This window comes from Amblyraja radiata, chromosome 7, assembly GCF_010909765.2.
Source record: "Amblyraja radiata isolate CabotCenter1 chromosome 7, sAmbRad1.1.pri, whole genome shotgun sequence".
Classification (NCBI taxonomy): domain Eukaryota; kingdom Metazoa; phylum Chordata; class Chondrichthyes; order Rajiformes; family Rajidae; genus Amblyraja; species Amblyraja radiata.
In genome coordinates this window covers 67,583,599-67,605,302 of record NC_045962.1, presented here as the reverse complement: position 1 = coordinate 67,605,302, position 21,704 = coordinate 67,583,599, and the positions used below count along the sequence as shown (strand labels likewise).

The 21,704-nt window shown below is 38.8% G+C and overlaps 1 protein-coding gene across 1 annotated transcript in view; it reads right to left on the bottom strand.

Annotated features, from left to right (window-relative positions):
• arhgap15 (Rho GTPase activating protein 15) overlaps positions 1-21,704 on the bottom strand; it is a 722,875-nt gene that overhangs the window by 117,548 nt on the left and 583,623 nt on the right. The window contains exon 13 of the mRNA XM_033024704.1: positions 4,866-5,000. Coding sequence (XP_032880595.1) covers positions 4,866-5,000 — 135 coding nt within the window. The remainder of the gene's footprint in view (positions 1-4,865; positions 5,001-21,704) is intronic.

Below are 21,704 nucleotides of genomic sequence, written 5' to 3'. Positions count from 1 at the left end.
GCCTTAAATGGATGATTCCTTTCTTATGAGCAATGATTTTTTTTCTAAATTCTTCCTCAAGGAAACATACTCCCACATCCATCTTTCAAGACCCCTCAGGACCTCATATATTTCAATCCAGCCCAATCTCATTCTTCCGAACACCAGCAGGCAGAGGATTAGCTTATCCAACCTTTCTTCAGAAGACAATCCATTCATTCCAACTATTAGTCCAGCAAACTTTTCAGTTCAATCTTTCTTCACAAGACAATGCATCCATTACAGCTATGTCCAGCAAAATTCAGAACTACTTTGAACATATTAACATTATTCCTTAAATAAGAACAATACCATATACAGTCCTCCAGTCTTGATTTCACCTGTGCCAATATAACCAAACCATACCTCCTTACATTTGTATTGAATTCCCCGATCAATAAACAATAATTTCTTGCGAGCTTTCCTAATTACCCTTTGCGCCTGTATATGCCTGTTTTGTTAATCAAGCATTGAGGCATACAGTCGCCTGTGAATCTCTACAATCACTCAACATTCAGACAGTACACATATTTTTGTATATTTAATAACAAATTGGACAATTTCACGTTTTCCACATTTACTCCATTTGCTAAGTCTTCACCCTTATATCTTTTTGTAGATGTTTTTTTGACCTCCACATGCTTCTAATGCTCTTTTTAGGTCCTCATGAGCTGCTGAATCTACTAACACGACATTTGTGGGCTTGCACACCAAATTTCAAGTATTCAGTCTTATAACTTATGGCATCACCTATATTTATCTTCAGAGTATAATAATTATTTTCAGTATTCCATAAATTGTCCATACAAAATCGGGACTTTAGTACTGTGATTACTTTTCCATCACAAAGTTACATATGTTAACAAAAGTCATAGCCTGAATAAATGTTAATTCACCTGAGTCCCAATGATAGCTTTTGGCTTATCGGAAGCAATATTGAAATTAAAGGGCCTCATGTGCCACTTTTATACCAGCCATTGGTGTAATGGTAAAAAATAGACAATAGACAATAGACAAAAAATATTTAGTATCATATTTTAAAATCAATCTAAGCTAAAACGGTATTGATTTTCATGACTTAGTGTACATCTCTGTGGGATTTTATTTGAATGGGACAACTGGCATTTCGCAAATGATAGACAATGAACAATAGACAATAGGTGCAGGATTAGGCCATTCGGCCCTTCGAGCCAGCACCATCATTCACTGTGATCATGGCTAATCATCCACAATTCGTACACCGTTCCTGCCTTCTCCCCATATCCCTTGACTCTGGTATCTTTAAGAGCTCTATCTAACTCTCTTGAAAGCATCCAGAGAATTGGCTTCCACTGCCTTCTGAGGCAGAGAATTCCACAGATTCAGAACTCTCTGGGTGAAAAAGTTTTTCCTCATCTCCGTTCTACATGGCCTACCCCTTATACTGTGGCCCCTGGTTCTGGACTCCCCCAAAATTGTGAACATGATTCCTGCCTCTAGCATGTCCAATCCCTTAATAATCATATGTTTCAATAAGATCCTCTCTCATCCTTCTAAATTCCAGAGCATACAATCACAGCCACTACATTCTCTCAGTATATGACAGTCCCACGATCCCGGGAATTAACCTTGTGAACCTATGCTGCACTCCCTCAATAGCAAAGATGTCGTTCCTCAAATTTGGAGACCAAAACTGCACACAATACTCCAGGTGTGGTCTCACTAGTACTCTGTACAACTGCAGAAGGAATGCTTTGCTCCAATACACAACTCCTCTTGTTATGAAGACCAACATGCCATTAGTTTTCTTCACTGCCTGCTGTACCTGCATGCTTACTGTCAGTGACTGATGAACAAGGACACCCAGATCTCGTTGTTCTTCCCCTTTTCCCAACTTGACACCATTCAGATAATTTTCTGTCTTCCTGTTTTTGCCACCAAAGTGAATAACATCACATTTATCCACATTAAACTGCATCTGCCATGCATCTGCCCACTCACCCAACCTGTCCAAGTCACCCTGCATCTTCATAGCATCTTCCTCACAGTTCACACTGCCACCAGCTTTGTGTCATCTGCAAATTTGCTAATGTTACTTTGAATCCCTTCATCTAAATCATTAATGTATATTGTAAATAGCTGCGATTCCAGAATCAAACCTTGCGGTACCCCACTAGTCATTGCCCGCCATTCTGAAAGGGACCCATTAATCCCTACTCTTTGTTTTCTGTCTGCCAAACAATTTTCTATCTATGTCAGTACCCAGCCCCCAATACCAATGCAACATCTGTGCATGCCCTGTCAAATGTGTAAGTCCTGAACTTATGGATTGATTCAGAGGGGAAAATCTATCATTTTTGCTACCATCTAGCTCCAAGTTGCTGAGGTTTCTCGGCAGTGAGGTCAGGGACTGCCCCACCAATTCTCTACTGCGTCACTTTCAAAGGGGAGTGAGTGTAGAGCTAAAGATCTGAATATAATGAGGAAGGCAAGCTCATCCTTTCAAAACAATTTTTTTCAGATTAACATTTTTCAGTGTGCTTTTAGTTAACTAATTTTAAAACAATTGTTAAAAAATGTGTTCAGTTTAATTTAGTTTAGTTTAATGATACAGTGCAGAAACAGGCTCTTCGACCAACCAGGCCCACACTGACCATCAATCCCAATACACTAGCATTATCCTGTACACTAGGGGCAATTTACAACTTTTACTGAAGCCAATTAACCGATAAACCTGCACATATTTGGAGTGTGGGGGGAAAGGGAGCACTCAGTTGAAAACCTGCGCGGTCATGGGGAGAACGTAGAAACTCCGTTCTTGAGGCAGAACCCATAGTCAGGATCCAACCTGGGTCTCTGGCACTGTAATGGGCCTGTCCCATTTAGGTGATTTTTTGGGCGACTACTGGCGACTGCCGCAAAATTTTCAACATGTTGAACATTTTTGGGCGACAATGGCGATAACGTTTACTGTCGTAGGTTGCCGTAGGTGCTGTCGTAGTTTGTCCACAGGTGTCGTAGGTGAATTCCATTAAAACTAGTCCCTGGCAGTCGCCTAAAGAGTTGCCTAAGGGGGACAGGCCCATAAGGGATCAACTCTACCACTGCACCACCTTACCGCCCATTTGGGTTAACTTGTGTTTACTCAAAAATACAAATTTAGTAGCTGGAGTAAACCACCTGTGTCACCGTTCATTATGATCCTGCCCGATCTGTCCTACTGCCTCAACTCTTCTTCGATGCCAGTTCCAAATAGCCTTCTATACCCTGGTACTTAAGAAACGTATCTACCTCTCCTTTCGGTATCTCCAGTGATGTAGCTTGACAGAGAATTCAAAAGATTCATCATCGTTTTCGAGAATAATTTGCTATGCATGTCAGTTTTATATTGTGGATATGTAAGCCCCCTCAATCTAGATTCTACCATCAGTGGAAGCATCTCAGCATCTATCCTGTCTTGCTCTCACAAAGATCTTAAGCATCCTAACCCTAGGATCAATAAAATTGCTTCTCATTGCGGCTTGTTATTTTGTGTGTGTAAATATCAGAGACATTTAATGAACATCTATTTATCCTCCTGCGTTTGGTGCCCAGCAAAACTGGAGGTGTGTTCAAAGCTTTCAGGAGCACTTTGGAGCAAAGGACTTCCTTGTTTTCATACCAGAAGCCACTTTACTGTCCATACCTTGTTCCTGAAGTTCAGATTGCTTCTGATCAGCAAGCGATATCCTATGCATCAGAGCAAGATATTTGGTTGTGGGAAGACCATTGAGCAGCAATTATGGACAGGGGAGTTAAGGGGCTGTCCCACGTGGGCGACCTACTCGCTGCACGGTCGGCACAAGGTCGTAGGAGGTCTTTGTAACTCTCCTTCATGCTCAAGAGTAGTCCCCGTGTACTCGAGGCCTCAGCTATGTCGCGGCGTATTTTTCAACATGTTGAAAAATGCCCGCGAGTTAAACAAGGTCGCCATGGAAAAAAACGATATTTTTTTACTCGTAGGTTTAGTCGTAGTAGGTCGTAGTAGGTCAGCATGTTAGTCGTAGGTAATCGAGGGTGGTCGAAGGTAGTCAAAGGTAGTTGTAGATAGTCTTCATCATAGTCGAAGGGAGGTTGAAGGGAGGTCCACCTCATTCAGCATTATTTCTTTAAAAAAGTTGATAGCAAAAACATCCCAAAAACAAATCAAAGATTACTAAACCATAAAGATAGAAACAAAATGCTGGAGTAACTCAGCGGATCATGCAGCATCTCTGGAGAGAACAAATGGGTGATGTTTTAGGTCGAGACACTTCTTCAAATGTGTCTGAAGAACAGTTTTGACCCGAATCGTTATCCATTCCTTCTCGTCCCACTGAGTTACTCCAGCATTTTGTGTCCATTTTCAGTAAACCAGCATTTGCACTTCCTTCCTATACAAAACTAAACCATCCCAGATTTGAAACAATAAGACTATTTAACTATGAAAACCTTACTGTAACCAACAAAATGGGGCATATGGAGTGCGATAACTAAACCAGCATTTACCAATATTCTGAAACTGCTGGAAGAAATCACCTTATTGACATCATGATAAAGATTTATGTACATTGGCTGTAAATTTACACGGGACAGCTTGCATCTTCCTGTGTAACAACATTAGATAAAATACAATTGTGTAAAAAAATAACAAAATAAATTGCTGTCATGAATATTAAGAAACTGGAACTGAATAAACACAATTACATTTAGGGCACTGATTTATGGATGCCATTCTGTTTGCAAATTAAAAAAAAATATTAACCTCATCCTGTTAAGTGGTGGAGTGTAGAATTGCAAATTGCTCCTTTAGTGCTCTGAGGGTTAAATTAATATTGTATTGCACTTACTTATGGCGTCTACAAATTGATCAAAAAAGCCGAATGGAAAAAGTGGCTCAGGCAGCTCTCTGAAAAACATCTTTAGTGCTCCTGTGACGACGTGGATGTCCTCCCACTGGCTGTCATCCAAATTCAGCTTCTCTTCTGGGAAAACATGAAGAGAAATGGAACAACTGGTTTTAATGAAACAATTACAAGACACTAATTATTATGTTAATGTTTGCCTACTATCATCAGCAACCGTTAACAGCCTCCTGCACCTAGAGGTTTCGAGCTGTGCAATTTTCCACAGAAGAACATATTCAGTACAATACCATCTGCAGGAATATGGTGTGCACTCTCTCTCTCTTTCACACGCACACACATACACGCAAACAAAAGGACATAAAGGTTCATGTTCATGACTGAAGATGTCAGGTACACTTATACCCATAATGCTTTTGCTGAAAAAATTAACAGCACTACTGAACATGATTCAATGCTATTAGCATTCAAGGCTAAGAGGGGCTGCGTAGTGGCAGCAACTGCTGGCTGAGCTGAACTCATGGGACCGGCCTGCAGGCCTTGCAGAGCCAACATGAGACATATGCTCAACATGGCAATTGAAAATGAGCTATTACTTTACATGTGTCAACTCTGCCACGTACAAGGGAATTAAAGATAACTCCCTTCCTTTGCTTGAATTTTGTGCTAGTTAGGAGTGAGCAGTAGGATTGGGCATTACTTCATCACACTCACTTTCCAGAAAATATTTTTTTTTACTGCTGTACTTAAAAAAATAAAACAGGTATGAAACGTTACCCCAGCACTCAAATAACAAGCAGATTGTTATTAATGTAAAGCCCAGGTTAAAAAAAAAATTTGAAACACCATCTTGTTGATAGGTTAACCTGAATGCTAACTTTTATCATAGCTAAAAACAAATCCAATTTTTCACAACAGGTTTAAAGACATTTCTGCCTGACCAAATTTAAAACAGGAACGTGTAATTGCATTGGTGTTGAACGACACCAGATGCTATATGTTGACATGGACTTTCATTATCCAGACCATCAAATGAGTTAAATCTCCAAAAAATAACTGTGCTGAAGATGGAAAATGTTTTTTGAATAGTTGCTGATAGGTTGAAAGTATATGTGCTTTGAAATTCAATGGCATAATACCCTTTTTGCCACATAGTTTACAATTGTAAATTGTTTACCCCCCCCCCCCCCCCCCCCTCCAGAGCAAAACGTAATTATGACTATTTGCAGGTCTTTTTGAGTCACTTGGAAAATCCGATGGGGAACTTCCTTGGTGATTCACCTTTGCAATGTGCACATAATTTTTCCATTGGGGTCTGTAGCATGATAACTTGTTGTGCAAGAGAATAGACTGCATGAGGGTATCGGAAGTTGGATGCCGTGTTCAAACTAGCATGGAACCAAACCAGGCTGCCTCTCATCTAAATAAACCATTAAGTAACCATTAAGTAACACTCTGCTACCTCATCTACCAACCATCCCAATTTCTGGTTAGACAGCAGGTCCCACAAATTATTGCCTGCCACATTTCATATACTTTAAGCAAATTTCAATAATTTGAAATTAAGTTAGTCAGAGAAGGTGGGTTGACAATTTAAATATACATAAAAATAAAAAAATAAATCTATTGCCTAGAAACTTGAATCACCCTAATTTAGTCTATTAAACTGGTCTGGAAAATACCCAATCAAGGACTGTAAAAACATTGCAAAACTGGGAAAGTTTATCTTATAAACAAGATTCGAACACATTTTTTTCTGATTGCAGCATAACAATGTTATCTGCTCAACTCCCTAAGGCCTGCATAGGCTGCAGATGATGCATCTTTTGTAATGAGAAACACAGGAGGTGGGACTCTGCCTTAAAGAACTCTCCCATGGCAGCTACATTTCAGAGATACAAAAAGGCTGGCTTTGAAGTGTGAGAAAACGTGGGGAAATATTCCACCACTTTTGTGGTCGCACTTCCCCCACCTACCATTATTAGCATAGATTGCGTCCTGTGTCATAAGTGGCCGTAAGCCAGTGCAAAGCACAGATTCATCACTGCAGGAGTTGCAGCATGTATCTCTACCATGCATAGCTGTAATAAGCATTGTGCGCCCCAGTAGTATTATGAAAACTGCAGAGCATTAAGAACTCAGGCAGGCAGACACTGATAGCTACAAGTTAACTTCTCAGTTAGGATCTTCTAACACATGTCACTTCTAGACATGCTTCTAGTTTATAGGGAATTTAAAAAGAAGACCATGGGTTGCATATCATTCTTCCATTTTTGTTGGTACTGCAGGGCTGAGGCTTAGGCATGTTGAATGCATCATTGTATGTGCAAATTACGTCATAAACTGCTCTGGATGAAGACATTTTTTCTTATCTCAGTCTTGAACTGTTGACCCCTGATTTATCTTGTGATATAGAAGTACAACGGAGCTAAAATAGGCCAGGATGAACCATCAATATTAAAGTAGTCAAAGCTGATTCTAAATGCCCCAGACAAGAGATAAATCACCCCTACACCTACACAATCAATTTCTGTAAGTTTTATATTTTATTCAAATCACTTCTCATTCTTCTAAACTCCAATTATAGGCCCAGTCTACCATTTATTTCCCCTTGGGACTATTTATCCATGGCACGTATCTGTCTAGTAAACCTTAATATCTCTCCCTCTATCTTGAGTATCTCCTTCCTTCTGTAGGCCTCTACACAATATTCCAGGTGCAGTCACATCAGGGCTCCATATAAATATGGGAATCTCATTTATTCTATCTGCCCTTTTAACCATATAACCATATAACAATTACAGCACGGAAACAGGCCATCTCGGCCCTACAAGTCCGTGCCGAACAACTTTTTTCCCTTAGTCCCACCTGCCTGCACTCATACCATAACCCTCCATTCCCTTCTCATCCATATGCCTATCCAATTTATTTTTAAATGATACCAACGAACCTGCCGCCACCACTTCCACTGGAAGCTCATTCCAAACCGCTACCACTCTCTGAGTAAAGAAGTTCCCCCTCATGTTACCCCTAAACTTCTGTCCCTTAATTCTGAAGTCATGTCCTCTTGTTTGAATCTTCCCTATTCTCAAAGGGAAAAGCTTGTCCACATCAACTCTGTCTATCCCTCTCATCATTTTAAAGACCTCTATCAAGTCCCCCCTTAACCTTCTGCGCTCCAGAGAATAAAGACCTAACTTATTCAACCTATCTCTGTAACTTAGTTGTTGAAACCCAGGCAACATTCTAGTAAATCGCCTCTGTACCCTCTCTATTTTGTTGACATCCTTCCTATAATTGGGCGACCAAAATTGTACACCATACTCCAGATTTGGTCTCACCAATGCCTTGTACAATTTTAACATTACATCCCAGCTTCTATACTCAATGCTCTGATTTATAAAGGCTAGCATACCAAAAGCTTTCTTTACCACCCTATCTATATGAGATTCCACCTTCAAGGAACTATGCACAGTTATTGCCAGATCCCTCTGTTCAACTGTATTCTTCAATTCCCTACCATTTACCATGTACGTCCTATTTTGATTTGTCCTGCCAAGGTGTAGCACCTCACATTTATCAGCATTAAACTCCATCTGCCATCTTTCAGCCCATTTTTCCAAATGGCCTAAATCACTCTGTAGACTTTGGAAATCCTCTTCATTATCCACAACACCCCCTATCTTGGTATAATCTGTATACTTACTAATCCAATTTACCACCCCTTCATCCAGATCATTGATGTACATGACAAACAACAAAGGACCCAACACAGATCCCTGAGGCACCCCGCTAGTCACCTGCCTGTGTGACCCCATTTTTAGGGAATTATGTACCTGTACTCCAAGATCCCTCTGCCCGACAACACTCCCCAGGGCCTTACGATTCACTGTGAAAGTCCTGCCCGGGTTTCATTTTCCAAAATTCAACACCTTGCACACAACTGCATTAAACTCCGTTTGCCATTCCTTAGAAAGAGGCTGTTTATGCCCAGCTGATCAAGAGCCTGCCATATTTTTTGATAACCATCTTAATTTTTTACAATATCACCCACTTTAGTGAGCTCCTTAATATTCCCAGCATTTTCTGATTTATTTCTGATATTTAACATCTGCAGTATTTTAATAGTCTCCAGTTAACCTGCAATCAGTTGCTCACCATTGATTGCTTTATCAGTTCTATTCATAACAACATATGTTTTGAGTGCCAGATCAAGATCTTTATATAATTACTGACCAGTATTTACCACCCACATTAACATTGTGGCTGAAAGAGCAGGAAAGAGGCTATTTTTATTGAAAGTTCACTAAGTAACTGGATGAATCCAACCATATCACAGATCACCAGTTTCTTCCAGATGTTTATTTTTTGGAGGACACAATCATGACAAGCTTAGCACTTTCTAACATGGTCAGTACTCCAGAAGTACTGTGGAGTTTTCATAGGTCTTTCAGATATCTGTTGTCTTGTGATATTGTCTTTTGTTTTTCCTTATCTTGTTCAATGCTATTAACTCTAGAATACTTTTAAGTTGTAAAATAAAAATTTATTCCTGAAAAATCAGTGCTCTGGGCTTTTTCCAAAGGCTACCCCGCTGACTGCTTCTATTTGTTTATTTTGAAAATCAATCCAGAGGTATTGTTCAGGTACAGCAATAAATGTGCAGAGAGGGCCTGAAATAGAAAGTGAATTTTGGCATGAATTCCATCAGATGAGGCAAGTTTAAGGTCCAGTCAGACGTTTGTAAAAATTGGATGAATTTGAAGATAAATAACATATGTGACCAGGAGAGATAATTTTAACAATTTTAAATTATATTTATTTTATGAAGACGTAGAAGTGCATGAAGAATAGTGGATTTGTAGTAAAAAGCTTCCATATATATTTTAATATCATGCATTCATGGGTTGATTTATTCCCTTTAAGGGCAATAAATTGCTTTGGAGCTATTATTTAAGTAAAAGAAAATGTTGAGTAAATGAAAAAATGTTGAATCTTTTTAACTTTACTGAATTGTTGCACAAGTATATAGCGCAATATATATTTACCAGGTGCTCTATAAAGTAGGGAAAATATGACTTTACTCAAATGAAAAGTATTAACATATCAATGACATGCATTTGCTAAGGCCTCATCTGATTTTGAATTTAAAATAAGAACTTTCTCTTACAAATACAATGTAATACTTTTAATAGAGTATGATAACATATTTATGATTTCTAATTGAATATATCTTCATTTTGAATCATTATTAAAACACAATTAGCACACATGACTCGAAAGTAATCGTCCAATTTCACTCTATAAATGCACTACTGTTAAAAACATTGCAATTCTTTTGAAAATAAATTGGAACTTTTGCAGGTCTTATTCTCTTATGTACACTAAAACCAAACTCACTCTGAGAGGTTATCCCATGCAGTGGTATTTCATTGTCATATCGAAATCGTATAAAGCACCAAGTTGGAAAACTGCTCCATTTGAATACATCCTTGTTTAAATTTAGCTTTTAATCATTGAACTCAGCCATTCACACGCTGTCCTGATCCAGATCCCCATCTGTTTGATTGAAAACACTTCAGGAGTATCCCTTTATTACATTACATGGTTTTAATTTCAATTGACTCCAGCCTAGTGGGTCTGTTCAAAACAGTCAATGCTAAACAATGACATCAAGAGCCTAAGGCCTAATGTGGCGTATAGTCACTTTAAAGAACAGAGGTTTTTAGTTTGTTGAAGTCTGTCAACTACTTTGAGCTGTTTATTCTCACCATGGTGTCACACCCCCTACATGTCCCTTTTGATACAAACTGTTTCATTTTCTCTTTGGTCAAATCAAATCTTACCCCTTAGCCCCATTACCCATTCACTCACCACACTGTCTGGGTTTTTTTTTCCCAAGTTAGTTAATCACTTTCTGTAACATTACAGTGCAATCCTTTTGTTCCTTATTGCTGTTTTAAAAATCTTACATTAGCTACTTTATATTATGTTTGTTATACAGTACACACATTGAGATCAAAATATAGTTGATACATTTTCATGTAATTCTGTATTTTCTTTCTCACTAGTTTAGGCCTTTTTTAATTGTAATTGTTTTCCAATCCATCTCAAATTAATCTTGTCACTTGGTTATCCTGATACTAAGCATGCACACTGAAGACTATTGCTAACATTTCACTGAAGCTCTTCCTAATGTTGTTATGTGTTAATGTCTGCAATTTCATTTTAAAGTAGATGTTTAATACCAGAAAAAAATTAAGTAAGAGATGTGTTCACACAACTCTTTAAACAAAAGGCATTGTGTTAATAATTGGTTTACCCCTGAGCAGAATTATGTTGCATTTATTACTGAGTTTCTCAGAACCTTTCAGGAAATGTGGTCCTTAATTTTGGTGAGATTCCCATTCTGTCTTGGATTTCTTACATTGTAAATGTTCCCCAAATAAAAACAAAACAAAATCCATCAGCAATGAGATTGTCAACCTTTCCGGCATGAAAAATGACAATTCATATTCACTCAAAGAACAATCAGGTTTGTAACTACCTGAAACTGTGCTGTGTAAAGGAAGAGCACTCAAACTACACATTTTGTACGCACTGACATGTGTGGTCTCTTTTGGCCTCAAACATTACCTCACATGTATCCCTTGACTATGGAGGTCAAGGCCATGGCAACTCTTAATTTACTATCTTCTGGAACTTTCCAGGTTTCAATTGTGATTCTCTGCCACATACTACACTTTGTTGCTGACTGCTGCATTTAGGAAATTGCACATCCTGTGAGGCTTTATCTACTTTTCCCTCAGTTCACATGAGATGGCAAAATGGGCATGGATATTCACCTACAGTCCACACTTCCTCATGGTACAAAGGCCCAGATACTTTGCCTGTAAGCCTCTACCTGTAGTGCTTAGTTGTAACTAGCTAGGGTTTCCATGGCCCCCCATGCACAAAAAAAGCCTTCTGTAGCCACTTCTTCTGAAGTCTTATTCTGAAACATTAGGAGCTCTCTCTCCCTCATACCTCTGCCATCATTGCAACAAACATTCATTCAGTAATAACACTACCCCATAGCGGGAAGAATGCTACTTGTTTTTGTGGTACACAGTATTTCTTTGGGAACTGGCTCCAAAGATCGCATCTGCTAGGCTACCTGTTCATTTTTTTCAGGAATTATAACACAGCATGAGTGTGGCAAAATATGTCATTTTAAGGTCCAAAAATGTGCTTGAAAAAGGATAATGTCTTCTTAGTTACTAAGATGTATTTTGCTCCAAACTGGAGGACCAGACAGATGTTTGGCAGCAATGGTGAGACTGGCTTGCCATCACTTCCAACACGTGAAAATCATGGTGGCTAAAATGACAGCAAGGCATTACCTCCTGATAGAGTCATAAAGTCATAGAGTGATACAATGTGGAAAGAGGCCCTTCAGCCCAACTTGCCCACACCGGCCAACAATGTCTCAGCTACACCAATCCCATTTGCCTGCGCTTGGCCCAAATCCCTTCAAACCTGTCCTTTCCATTTACCCATCTAACTGTTTTGTAAACAATGGGATAGTCAGTCCCAGCCTCAACTACCTCGTCTGGCAGCTTGTTCCATACACCCACCACCCTTTGTGTGAAAGGTTACCCCTCAGATTCCTATTGCATCTTTTCCCCTTCACCTTGAACCTATGTCCTCTGGTCCTCGATTCCCCTACTTTGGGCAAGAGACTGTGTATTCTGATGAGCTCAATGCATTCCATGCACACTTTGAGAGAGAGAACACTGATGTATCTACTTGGCTCCCCACAGCCCCTGATAGTATTACAATCTTAGTCACAGAGTCCGACGTCAGAAGATTGTTCAAGAGGGTGAACCTTCAGAAAGCATCTGAACTTGATGGTGTACCTGGTCGCATTCTCAAACCCTGTGCTGACCAACTGACTGGAGTTTTTTGCCTTCAACCTTTCAATAACGAGCTCTGTGATTCCTCTGTGATTCCTACGTGCACAAGAAGAATAAGGTGACTTGCCTCAATAACTCAGCGGGACAGACAGCATCTCTGGATGGAAAGAATGGGTGACGTTTCAGGTCGAGACACAAAATATCTCCCATTCCTATCCAGAGATGCTGCCTGTCCCTCTGAGTTACTCTAGCATTTCGTGTCTATCTTTGCTTTAAACCAGGATCTGCGTTCCTTCCTACACAAAATATTTTTCAGTATTTCCAAAAAATTCACCCTGGATTAAAAGTGCTAAATCTGCACCACATCCAAAGTGTATTCCATTGAGTTCTGATTAATTTCAGATTACAGCACTCTGGTGTGACCATAAAGTGTGTTTAATGAATCAATGCAAGGATATAATTTTAGACATCTGTGTCTTCAGAGGACTGATCTGCTAATTAGCAAATTTGTGTGAATAAACTAAATAATCTCACTTCTAAAATGTAGAGTTATCTTGGTGATGTTCTGGTTAACAAGAAAATAAACAACATCTTGAAGACTTGCAAGTAATTATTTGTGAAGATCTGATTAGTATTTTCTTAAAGGTGTTTGAAAAAAAACCATATTGTACGTTAATTGTTTCATACATTTGATAATGTGGCAGAATACTCTCCAGGACCCTATATCAGTGAAGTGACTGGGAAGTGAAGGTTCAATAACTAAAGTGCCTGACTTCTGTGGGAAACCAAATGAAACTGCATTAAGGACTGCAAGTGATTTTGCAATGCCTCTCCAAGTAAAGGCTACAGTACAATTAATCTGCTTTACATCTGGTTCATTTTTAGGCACTATCCAGGGATTTAACTGCAGTCATACAGCCATGTTGTGTGCCTCAGATGACAGAGATTTTTGTCAGGTGAACATGTCCTGAAAAACAGTTATTTGGGTCAATGCAACAGCAGAAAAATGTCAGACATGGCTTGCACCAAATATCTGGCTGTCCACAATTCAATTAATTGTACACGTACAGCTCCCAAACCATTTGCTCTCAAGGAGGATATAAAGTTGTACCATGACAGCAATAAGCACGGTCAATGATCCCTCATGTAAAATAAGTTATCAAACTCCACAGTACAGCTTAAAGAATAAGTCCCTGAAGTATGCTGCTTCTCTTGGATATATGGTCCACAGAAGTTGTACCTCTCTTTGTTTCATGTGTACTGTTTCAGCTCATCTCAAGTTTGTTGACCTTTCGGCAGATTATTTATCACATTTTATCGTTTGCCTTCTGCAAACGGAAGGTGGCATTATTTTAACAGAGATTTGTACATTCTTTGATTCTACTATAATAAAATAATTCAGGAAACCTTAAACCAAATCTTAAAATTATTTATAAATAACATTAACAATGCTTTTGAATTAAAGTTAGAGTAATCATTTGCTACTTTAAAAATAACTTGCAATACAACTGACAATGTTAGTAGAATTTTCAATCAACAATTTAGATTTTTTTGTAGTTTAGTTGCTTTTAAGGATAAAAAAACTTGTTCTTCTAATGTATTTTCTTCATGATCATTCTTGGCCTTCCAACCCAGGCAGCAAACACAAGGAGTAGAACTGTTTTGTTGCTTGCCCATTGATCACAATGACACCAGCTACTAGATGGGTGGAGTGTTTTATAGGTGCCTTTCAAACTAAAATGTTAACTTCCTTTGAATAAACAGAGGCCATCTGGCCAATATCCTTAAGCTGCATCAACTGCTGAGTAGGATAGTACAGTATGTGGGGATTTTCACACGGATTTTACTGAATTGTACAGCTCTGAAGTCATTGAGTTACTTATTATTTTGTCATTAAGACTAGCATAGACTTTCATCTAATTCTTTATAGGTGTTACAGGAATTAATTAATTATGAAAACAATGTATATAGTAAGATGGAGGCCATTCAGCAGATTGTGACTATACCATATTTTTTCACAGAGCTATCCCATTAATCCCAGCAAAAAGCAAACTGCTGGAGGACTCATGGGTCTGAGCTATAGAGCAAGATAGGTTTATTTCTTGGACCACAAGAGTAGAAGGGGCGATTGTATAGAGGTGTATAAAATCAAGAGGAGAATTGATAGGGTGAATGCACAAAATCTTTTCCCCATGTTCAGGAACTTGTAGTTTCTTGAACAAACCAGCACAAACTTTTTCATTCAGAGGGTGGTGGGTATATGGAATGAGCTGCCAGAGGAGGTAGTTGAAGCAGATACAACAACAACATTTAAAAGATATATGGATAGGAAAGGTTTAGAGGGATATGGGCCAAATGCAGACAAATGGTATTTGCTTAGATGGGGCATATTGTTTGGCATGGGCAAGTTGGGTTGAATGGCCTGTTTCCTGCTCTATGACTATGGCTTACTGACTTAAAGGATAGTGGGTACAAGCCAGTGTAAAGAGGAGAGGGGATGGGGTGAGGAAGGGTTGAACATAACCCTAACCAACACACTCTATTCTCCTTTCCCATTCCTTCTAGCTTCTCCCTCCCTCCCTCCTATCCGCACCATCACATAGCTTCCCCAATGTCATTTCTGGTTCTCTTATCTCCTCCCTCAGTTGATTTGATCTGCCCATCATCCCTACCTAATCTGATTCCACATAAACTTCAATAATCAATAGCCAATAGGCAATAGTCAATGTGTAGGAAAGAACTGCAGTTGCTGGTTTAAATCAAAGGTAGACATAAAATGCTGTCTGCTGTCTGAAGAAGGGTCTCGACTCATCACCCATTCCTTCTCGCCAGAGATGCTACCTGTCCCGCTGAGTTACCCCAGCATTTTGTGTCTACCAGGCAATAGTCAATCGCGGTTTTTACTGTCACGTATGTTCATTGTTAACACAATGAAATACTTGTCCTTTTTTTTTTTTTTTCAATTCAACTTTAATGTCATTGCACAAATACTAAGTATGGGTACAACAAAATGCAGTTTTGCGTCAGTCCGTAGTAGTAGTGCATATAGAAATTTAAAAAAAAGAAGATACAGAATAATCAAAAATACAGAATAATTAAACAATGGGGACGGAGGGACCGGAGAAATCTATCGGCGGGACTCCGAGTTCAGCAATGTGATGGTATTGTAGAAGCTGTTCCTCATCCTACTGGTACGAGACCTGAGGCTCCTGTACCGCCTCCCTGATGGGAGGAGGGCAAACAGTCCATGGTTGGGGTGGGAGGGGTCTTTAATGATCTTCCCAGCCCGTCTCAGACACCGTTTTCGGTGGAGGGCATCCATGGCAGGGAGCGGGGCACCGATGATGTGCTGCGCGGTTTTCACCACCCGTTGTAGTGCCTTCCTGTCCGCAACAGTACAAGCAGTCCAGTAGAGTATCACTATACCCCTAGTCAGCAAGTGTACAGGAATAATCTACTGAGCCACATGCACGAGGCGTCATGGTTTGGTGCCATGTTCAAAGTCATGTTCAAGTTTTTACGCGCAGTGCCTATACCAGGCAAGTCTAGTCGTCTTCTTCCTTGGATGCCACGTCCCTCTCCTCATTCCTTTCTCCTCTTACTTATCAGCTTCTGCATCTGCACCTCATGTTTCCATTTATCATCTTTCAGACTATCTCTAGCTCCAGCTTATCCTCCCCTATCTGGTTCCACCTGCCCCTCTTGTTCTCTTTTTTTCCTCTTTCCTCATCTGTCTCCGCCTATCATGCACTATCTCCTGACTCCACCCCTCCTCCACCTATCTCCCCTCTACACTCTCAGTCCTGCTCAAGTTAAGTTGTTAATTACCATATGCACGGGTACAGCGAGGTACAGTCACAATGAAAATCTTGCTTGCAGCGGCATCACAGGCACATACACGCAGTTAAACACACAAAATGCAAATTACGCACAAATTACAATTAATCTACAGGATAATGAAAAAAGGCTGTGCAAAAGAAAAATCATTAGTGCAAAACACAATTGGAAAACATGTCCATCATAGTGCAAGAAATGATACATATTGTTTCATTGCTGATGTAAAATTTGGATTGTGCTGGTTTGTTCAAGAAACTGTGAGTTGCTGAACCTGGACGTTTTGACCCAAAATGTGGACTATCCTTTAGTACCACAGATGCTGCTTGGCACATTGATTTCCTCCAGCTGTGTTTTTTGCTCCATGTTCCAACATCTGCAGTCTCTTGTATCTCCTGATCACCTTCCCATATGCTTTCCCTACAACCCTGTATTGTTTATCCCAGAAAAAGTTCAGATTAACCCTTGTGGTAAAACAGGTGCAAAGTAATAAAAAATGTGGACTGGGACAGAACAATTTCTACTTTCTTAACTATAAATCATTATGTGAATTTCTCAAAGAGGCAACTGAAATCGCACATCATGGTTTATTCCTTCAAGTACCATTGATTTCCACTGATCATTTTACCAATGCTTCAGATTATGAGATGATGCTCTGGTATTAACAAAACAAAAACAATTACATTTTTAAAATTTCAGACTTCAATAAAATATGTTAAAGTTTGCAACTGATTTAAAAATAATAATAATAACTTTGTTTTACGATACAAGGTTTAACATGCACACTGGTTTGGGAGCTGGGTTCGTTGGGTGTCATGAAAACATTCATGTACAAGTTATTCAAATGATTTTGCAGATGTGTGTGAATCGCAAGACCAAGACAAGTGCAGAACCTCAGAACAGACGCAATATTGTTTGCCACTGCTGCAGTGTCCATGATTTTAAATTCATAATATAATAGTAAACAACATCAAACCGACTTTTGCTTTGCACTACCAATGGGTTTCTTTGGAGCTTTGCACTATTCTTTAAATTGACTTTTAAAAGTTAAATTTCAGATTTTTCAAGTACTTGTTTCGCACAGGCTTATTGAAAAAAACAAAGATCTTAGCTCTCTTTCACAACCTTCAAATCTTTATATTTTTGCTGTTACACCATTAACAGAAAACGCATAATAATCAAGGGATAGAGTAATCATTCTATTCAATATAAGAGGGAACCAGCAAATCAATTAGTAAGCGATTATAATCCTGACTATTTGAATACAGATTACAATAATGTTGGCACCTCGAGTTACTGTTGCTTTGTATAATTCATCATTTTTCATGATCAACAAAAAAGATGTCAAGCACAGGGCAAATTGCCCAATTCAGAATGCTCCTGCGGCAACAGGTTTTTAAAAGGGAGATGTTTCCATACTGATCACCGTAGAGAAGTGTAGTTATCATTCAATGATTAAATAGAAATCTAGTTCATGACCTACTGCATCACAGCTTTCCAATGCATTACCTGAAGCAGTAAATGAAATGAACAGTCTTTAGCGCTATCGGATAGCAAAACAAGAATCTATTTTGCTGCATGCATAATGGAAGTAGCACGACTTGGGCCTTTCATGTTAATTTAGCATTGCATGAAATTCAACGCCACAGGTCTGAGGTCAAGCATCATTCATCATTAGCTAAAGTGGCATTTTCTCCACTTCATAAAGCAGCTGCTCAGAAGAAAAAAGGTATTCTTTAACAGTACAAGGCAAGGAATACAATTCGTTCTCTATGAGGAATCAACCACAGAAAAAAAAGGTGCCCCAGTGTCAGAATTCGAGTGTGTGTAAATTTGGTGATGTCAGCTGCCATAACCCGGAGAATCACAAGACCATTGCATTCCTCAGCTCATAAAATGAGCGGATAAGTCATATCCATTCTGGTTGTAAATGAATTACTGCTTGACTGAAAGCAGGTTTTTGTATTCCTTAATCATGATTTATGTTGGCCTGTTATCCTGTTTGTTGCAACTTTCCAGTGCTCCAACTGTCAACAAGAGCGCCATTTATTCACATGGTAACCTCAAGGCAACAGAGAGACTAAATCGGATAATTTATCTGGAACAAATGAGAAAATAAAGTTTTCTCATAAAAGTATTGCTGAAAGTTAATTTTACTTCAGAGGCAATCTTGACATTATATTAAAGGGACAGCCTAAAGAGGTAAACAGTTATTTTAATGCTTTGTAAAAGCAGATGTAATTGTAGAACCTTAAACAAAAGTACTGGGTTATGCAATGCACCGTTAAAATGGAATTGGCACTTATTTATCACTATGTACAATCTGTCAACATGTGATAAAACATTTCTAAACCTATTCTTGAAAGCAAGAAGTGAATAATGGAAAATACTGAGTTAAAATGAGAGTACTATTTTACGTCATCTTAAATTTGCACAAAATGCCATATAATCTAGTTATTAATATCTCTTCTCATTTTTGGAAGTTCAGCAAAATGCTGCTGCAATTTCATTGCTACAATATCATTGGTCCTGCTAAATGCACAATCATGTTGTCAAGAATTAATACTGTTATGCTGCTTTTGTTTCATCGAGGTCATAGCTAATATATTTAATGTAAAACTTCATATATTGTTTTTACTGAATTAATAACTGTTGTACAGTTAAAGTATCATTCAATCAAAGGAAACAAAGTAGAAGGTACACTTGGCTGAAATATTTGCAATAAAATATGTTGCGTAACATTAACATCTGAGTGCGCTTGACACACGCAATCATATTTATTTACCATTTCTTTAAAATAAGTAATATATTTTTGTTTGTATTATTTTAATAGGTAAAGAATAAATTATGTTTTGTAAATTAAACCTTTATACAATGATGTTATGGAATATGATTTCTAGGCTAGGAATATTATATGTGAGTGAATATTGAGATTGTCCTGTTATCTCTGCACAGCATTAATCTGCAATTGGGTAATGTTTCATTAAATGGCCATTTAAAAATACAAGGGATTGTAAAGATATGTTGTGCTTTGAGGGACCAGGACATGGTTCAGGGATTAACTGGGCTGGCGATTGCATGATTGTGACAATAAAAATAATTATGTACAAATAAAAACACTTATTTTAACTGCATGGACTTACTGCTGTGGTACAGTTTAGTTGAATACGATTTATTGAATGAAAGGAGGGTACAAAATATTTATACCGGCCACACACCTCCTCCGTGGGTTGAGATGTTAACTGGTACACATGCCACAGCATCAGTCTGCCTTTGGCTGGTGCATTGAGTTTAATCATTCAGAAGGAATAATGGGGGATACATTTAACAACATCAACAACTTCCATTTATAATGGTACCTTGAGCATACTAAATGCTCGTGCAAGTGCTTCAAAGGTGAATTACCAAACCAAAAAAATGATGCCAAGTAACAAAATAAGGTATTTGGAAAAATGCTCGAAAAGTATGGTCAAAGTGGTAAGTTTAAAGGAACATGTTAATGGGCAAAAATAAAATGGTAATAAGGTAAAGTGATTTAGAGAGGTATTTTTGGAGGATCTTAGTAGCTGAAGATATGGTATCCAATGGTGGGAATTAAATTTGGAGATTTTTTAGACCTCAGAATTGGAGAAGCTCAAATACGTTGGAAGGCAAGACAATGGAGGAATTACAGAATAAAAAAGTGTATGGATGGATTTGATTCAGGAATGAGAATTTTACGTTTATAGGATTCTTTAGCCAGGAGTTAGTGTACGTCAACTAGCAGAGAGAAAATGATTGGATTGTATGCAATGAGAGTTAGGACATGCCACAGATTTTGAAAGTCATCAAGTTAACAAAGAATAGGGTTAGAAAGGTGAGTAGGGAGCAGTGTATTGAGCAACTGAAACCTACGAGAGCTTTGGTAGAGATGGATTCAAGCAGTCTAATGAGGGTGAGGGATGGTGTCAACAGAGGGCTGGTTAATTAGATTGACCTTTAATCCCATAAATGCTTTATTAATACATTATGTAAAGACAATATACTCAAATACTGGAAGAGACGTTGGATGCTTTTAAAGCCTCTGAGTAAAAGAAAGAATGGAAGCTCAGATTCAAAGGCACTCAAACAAGCCCTATTGGCACACATTGATGCACTCTATGCTGATGCCATTTGCTTCAATTAGGCTCATTCCCCTCTATTTTCCTATCCAAGTACCTGTCTAAATACCGCCTCTGGCACAGCGTTCCAGATATTCTCCAAACTGTGTGTTAAAAACTTACCTTGCAGATCTCCTTTAAATGTCTCCCCTCTCACCTTAAACCTGTGCCTCGTCCTGGGAAAAGGATTTTTGACAATCTGTCCCATCTATTCCCCTCTTAATTTTATAAACCTTCATAAGGTCAACCCTCTTACATTCCTGGGTGAATAAACCAAGCCTATTAATAACAGTCCTCCATTCTAGAAACATCCTGGTGAAACTCTTCTGCATTTACTCTATTGTGACTACATCTTTCCTGTAGTATGCCGCCCAGCACTGTACACAACACGCTAAGCACAGATAATCAATGGTTTGTTCAAGCGGGATGTGATATCCCAAATTTTACACTCAATGCCCAACCTTATGAAGGCAAGCATACCAAATGCCTTTTCCATTTCCCTATACGCTTTCAAGGAGGTGTGGCGTTGAACTTCAAGATCTCCCAGTGCATCAGCATTCCTAAGATCCCTACCATTTACTCTCCAGGTCCTACCAGAGTTCGACTTCCCAAAGTGCATTGGTGGATTAAATGCCTTCTGCCACAGTCCCACCCAACTATTCAACTGCCCTGTGTCCCACTGTGTCCTTAGGAAACTTTGTTCCCTTTCTGTGACTCCACCAATGATCATGTGATCTGCAGTTATCAAACTATATTCTTATCCGTCATTTATATACATTACAAAGAACAAAGCTTCCAGCACCAATCCCTGTCGTACACCACTTGAGACCTACAGCCGTCAAAGAAATGGCCATTCACCACTACCCTCTGTCCCTTACCATAATGTTAATTTTAGATCCACTATGCCAACACGCATTGCATCCTAATGCCTTACTCCAGCCGACCATGCAGGTCCT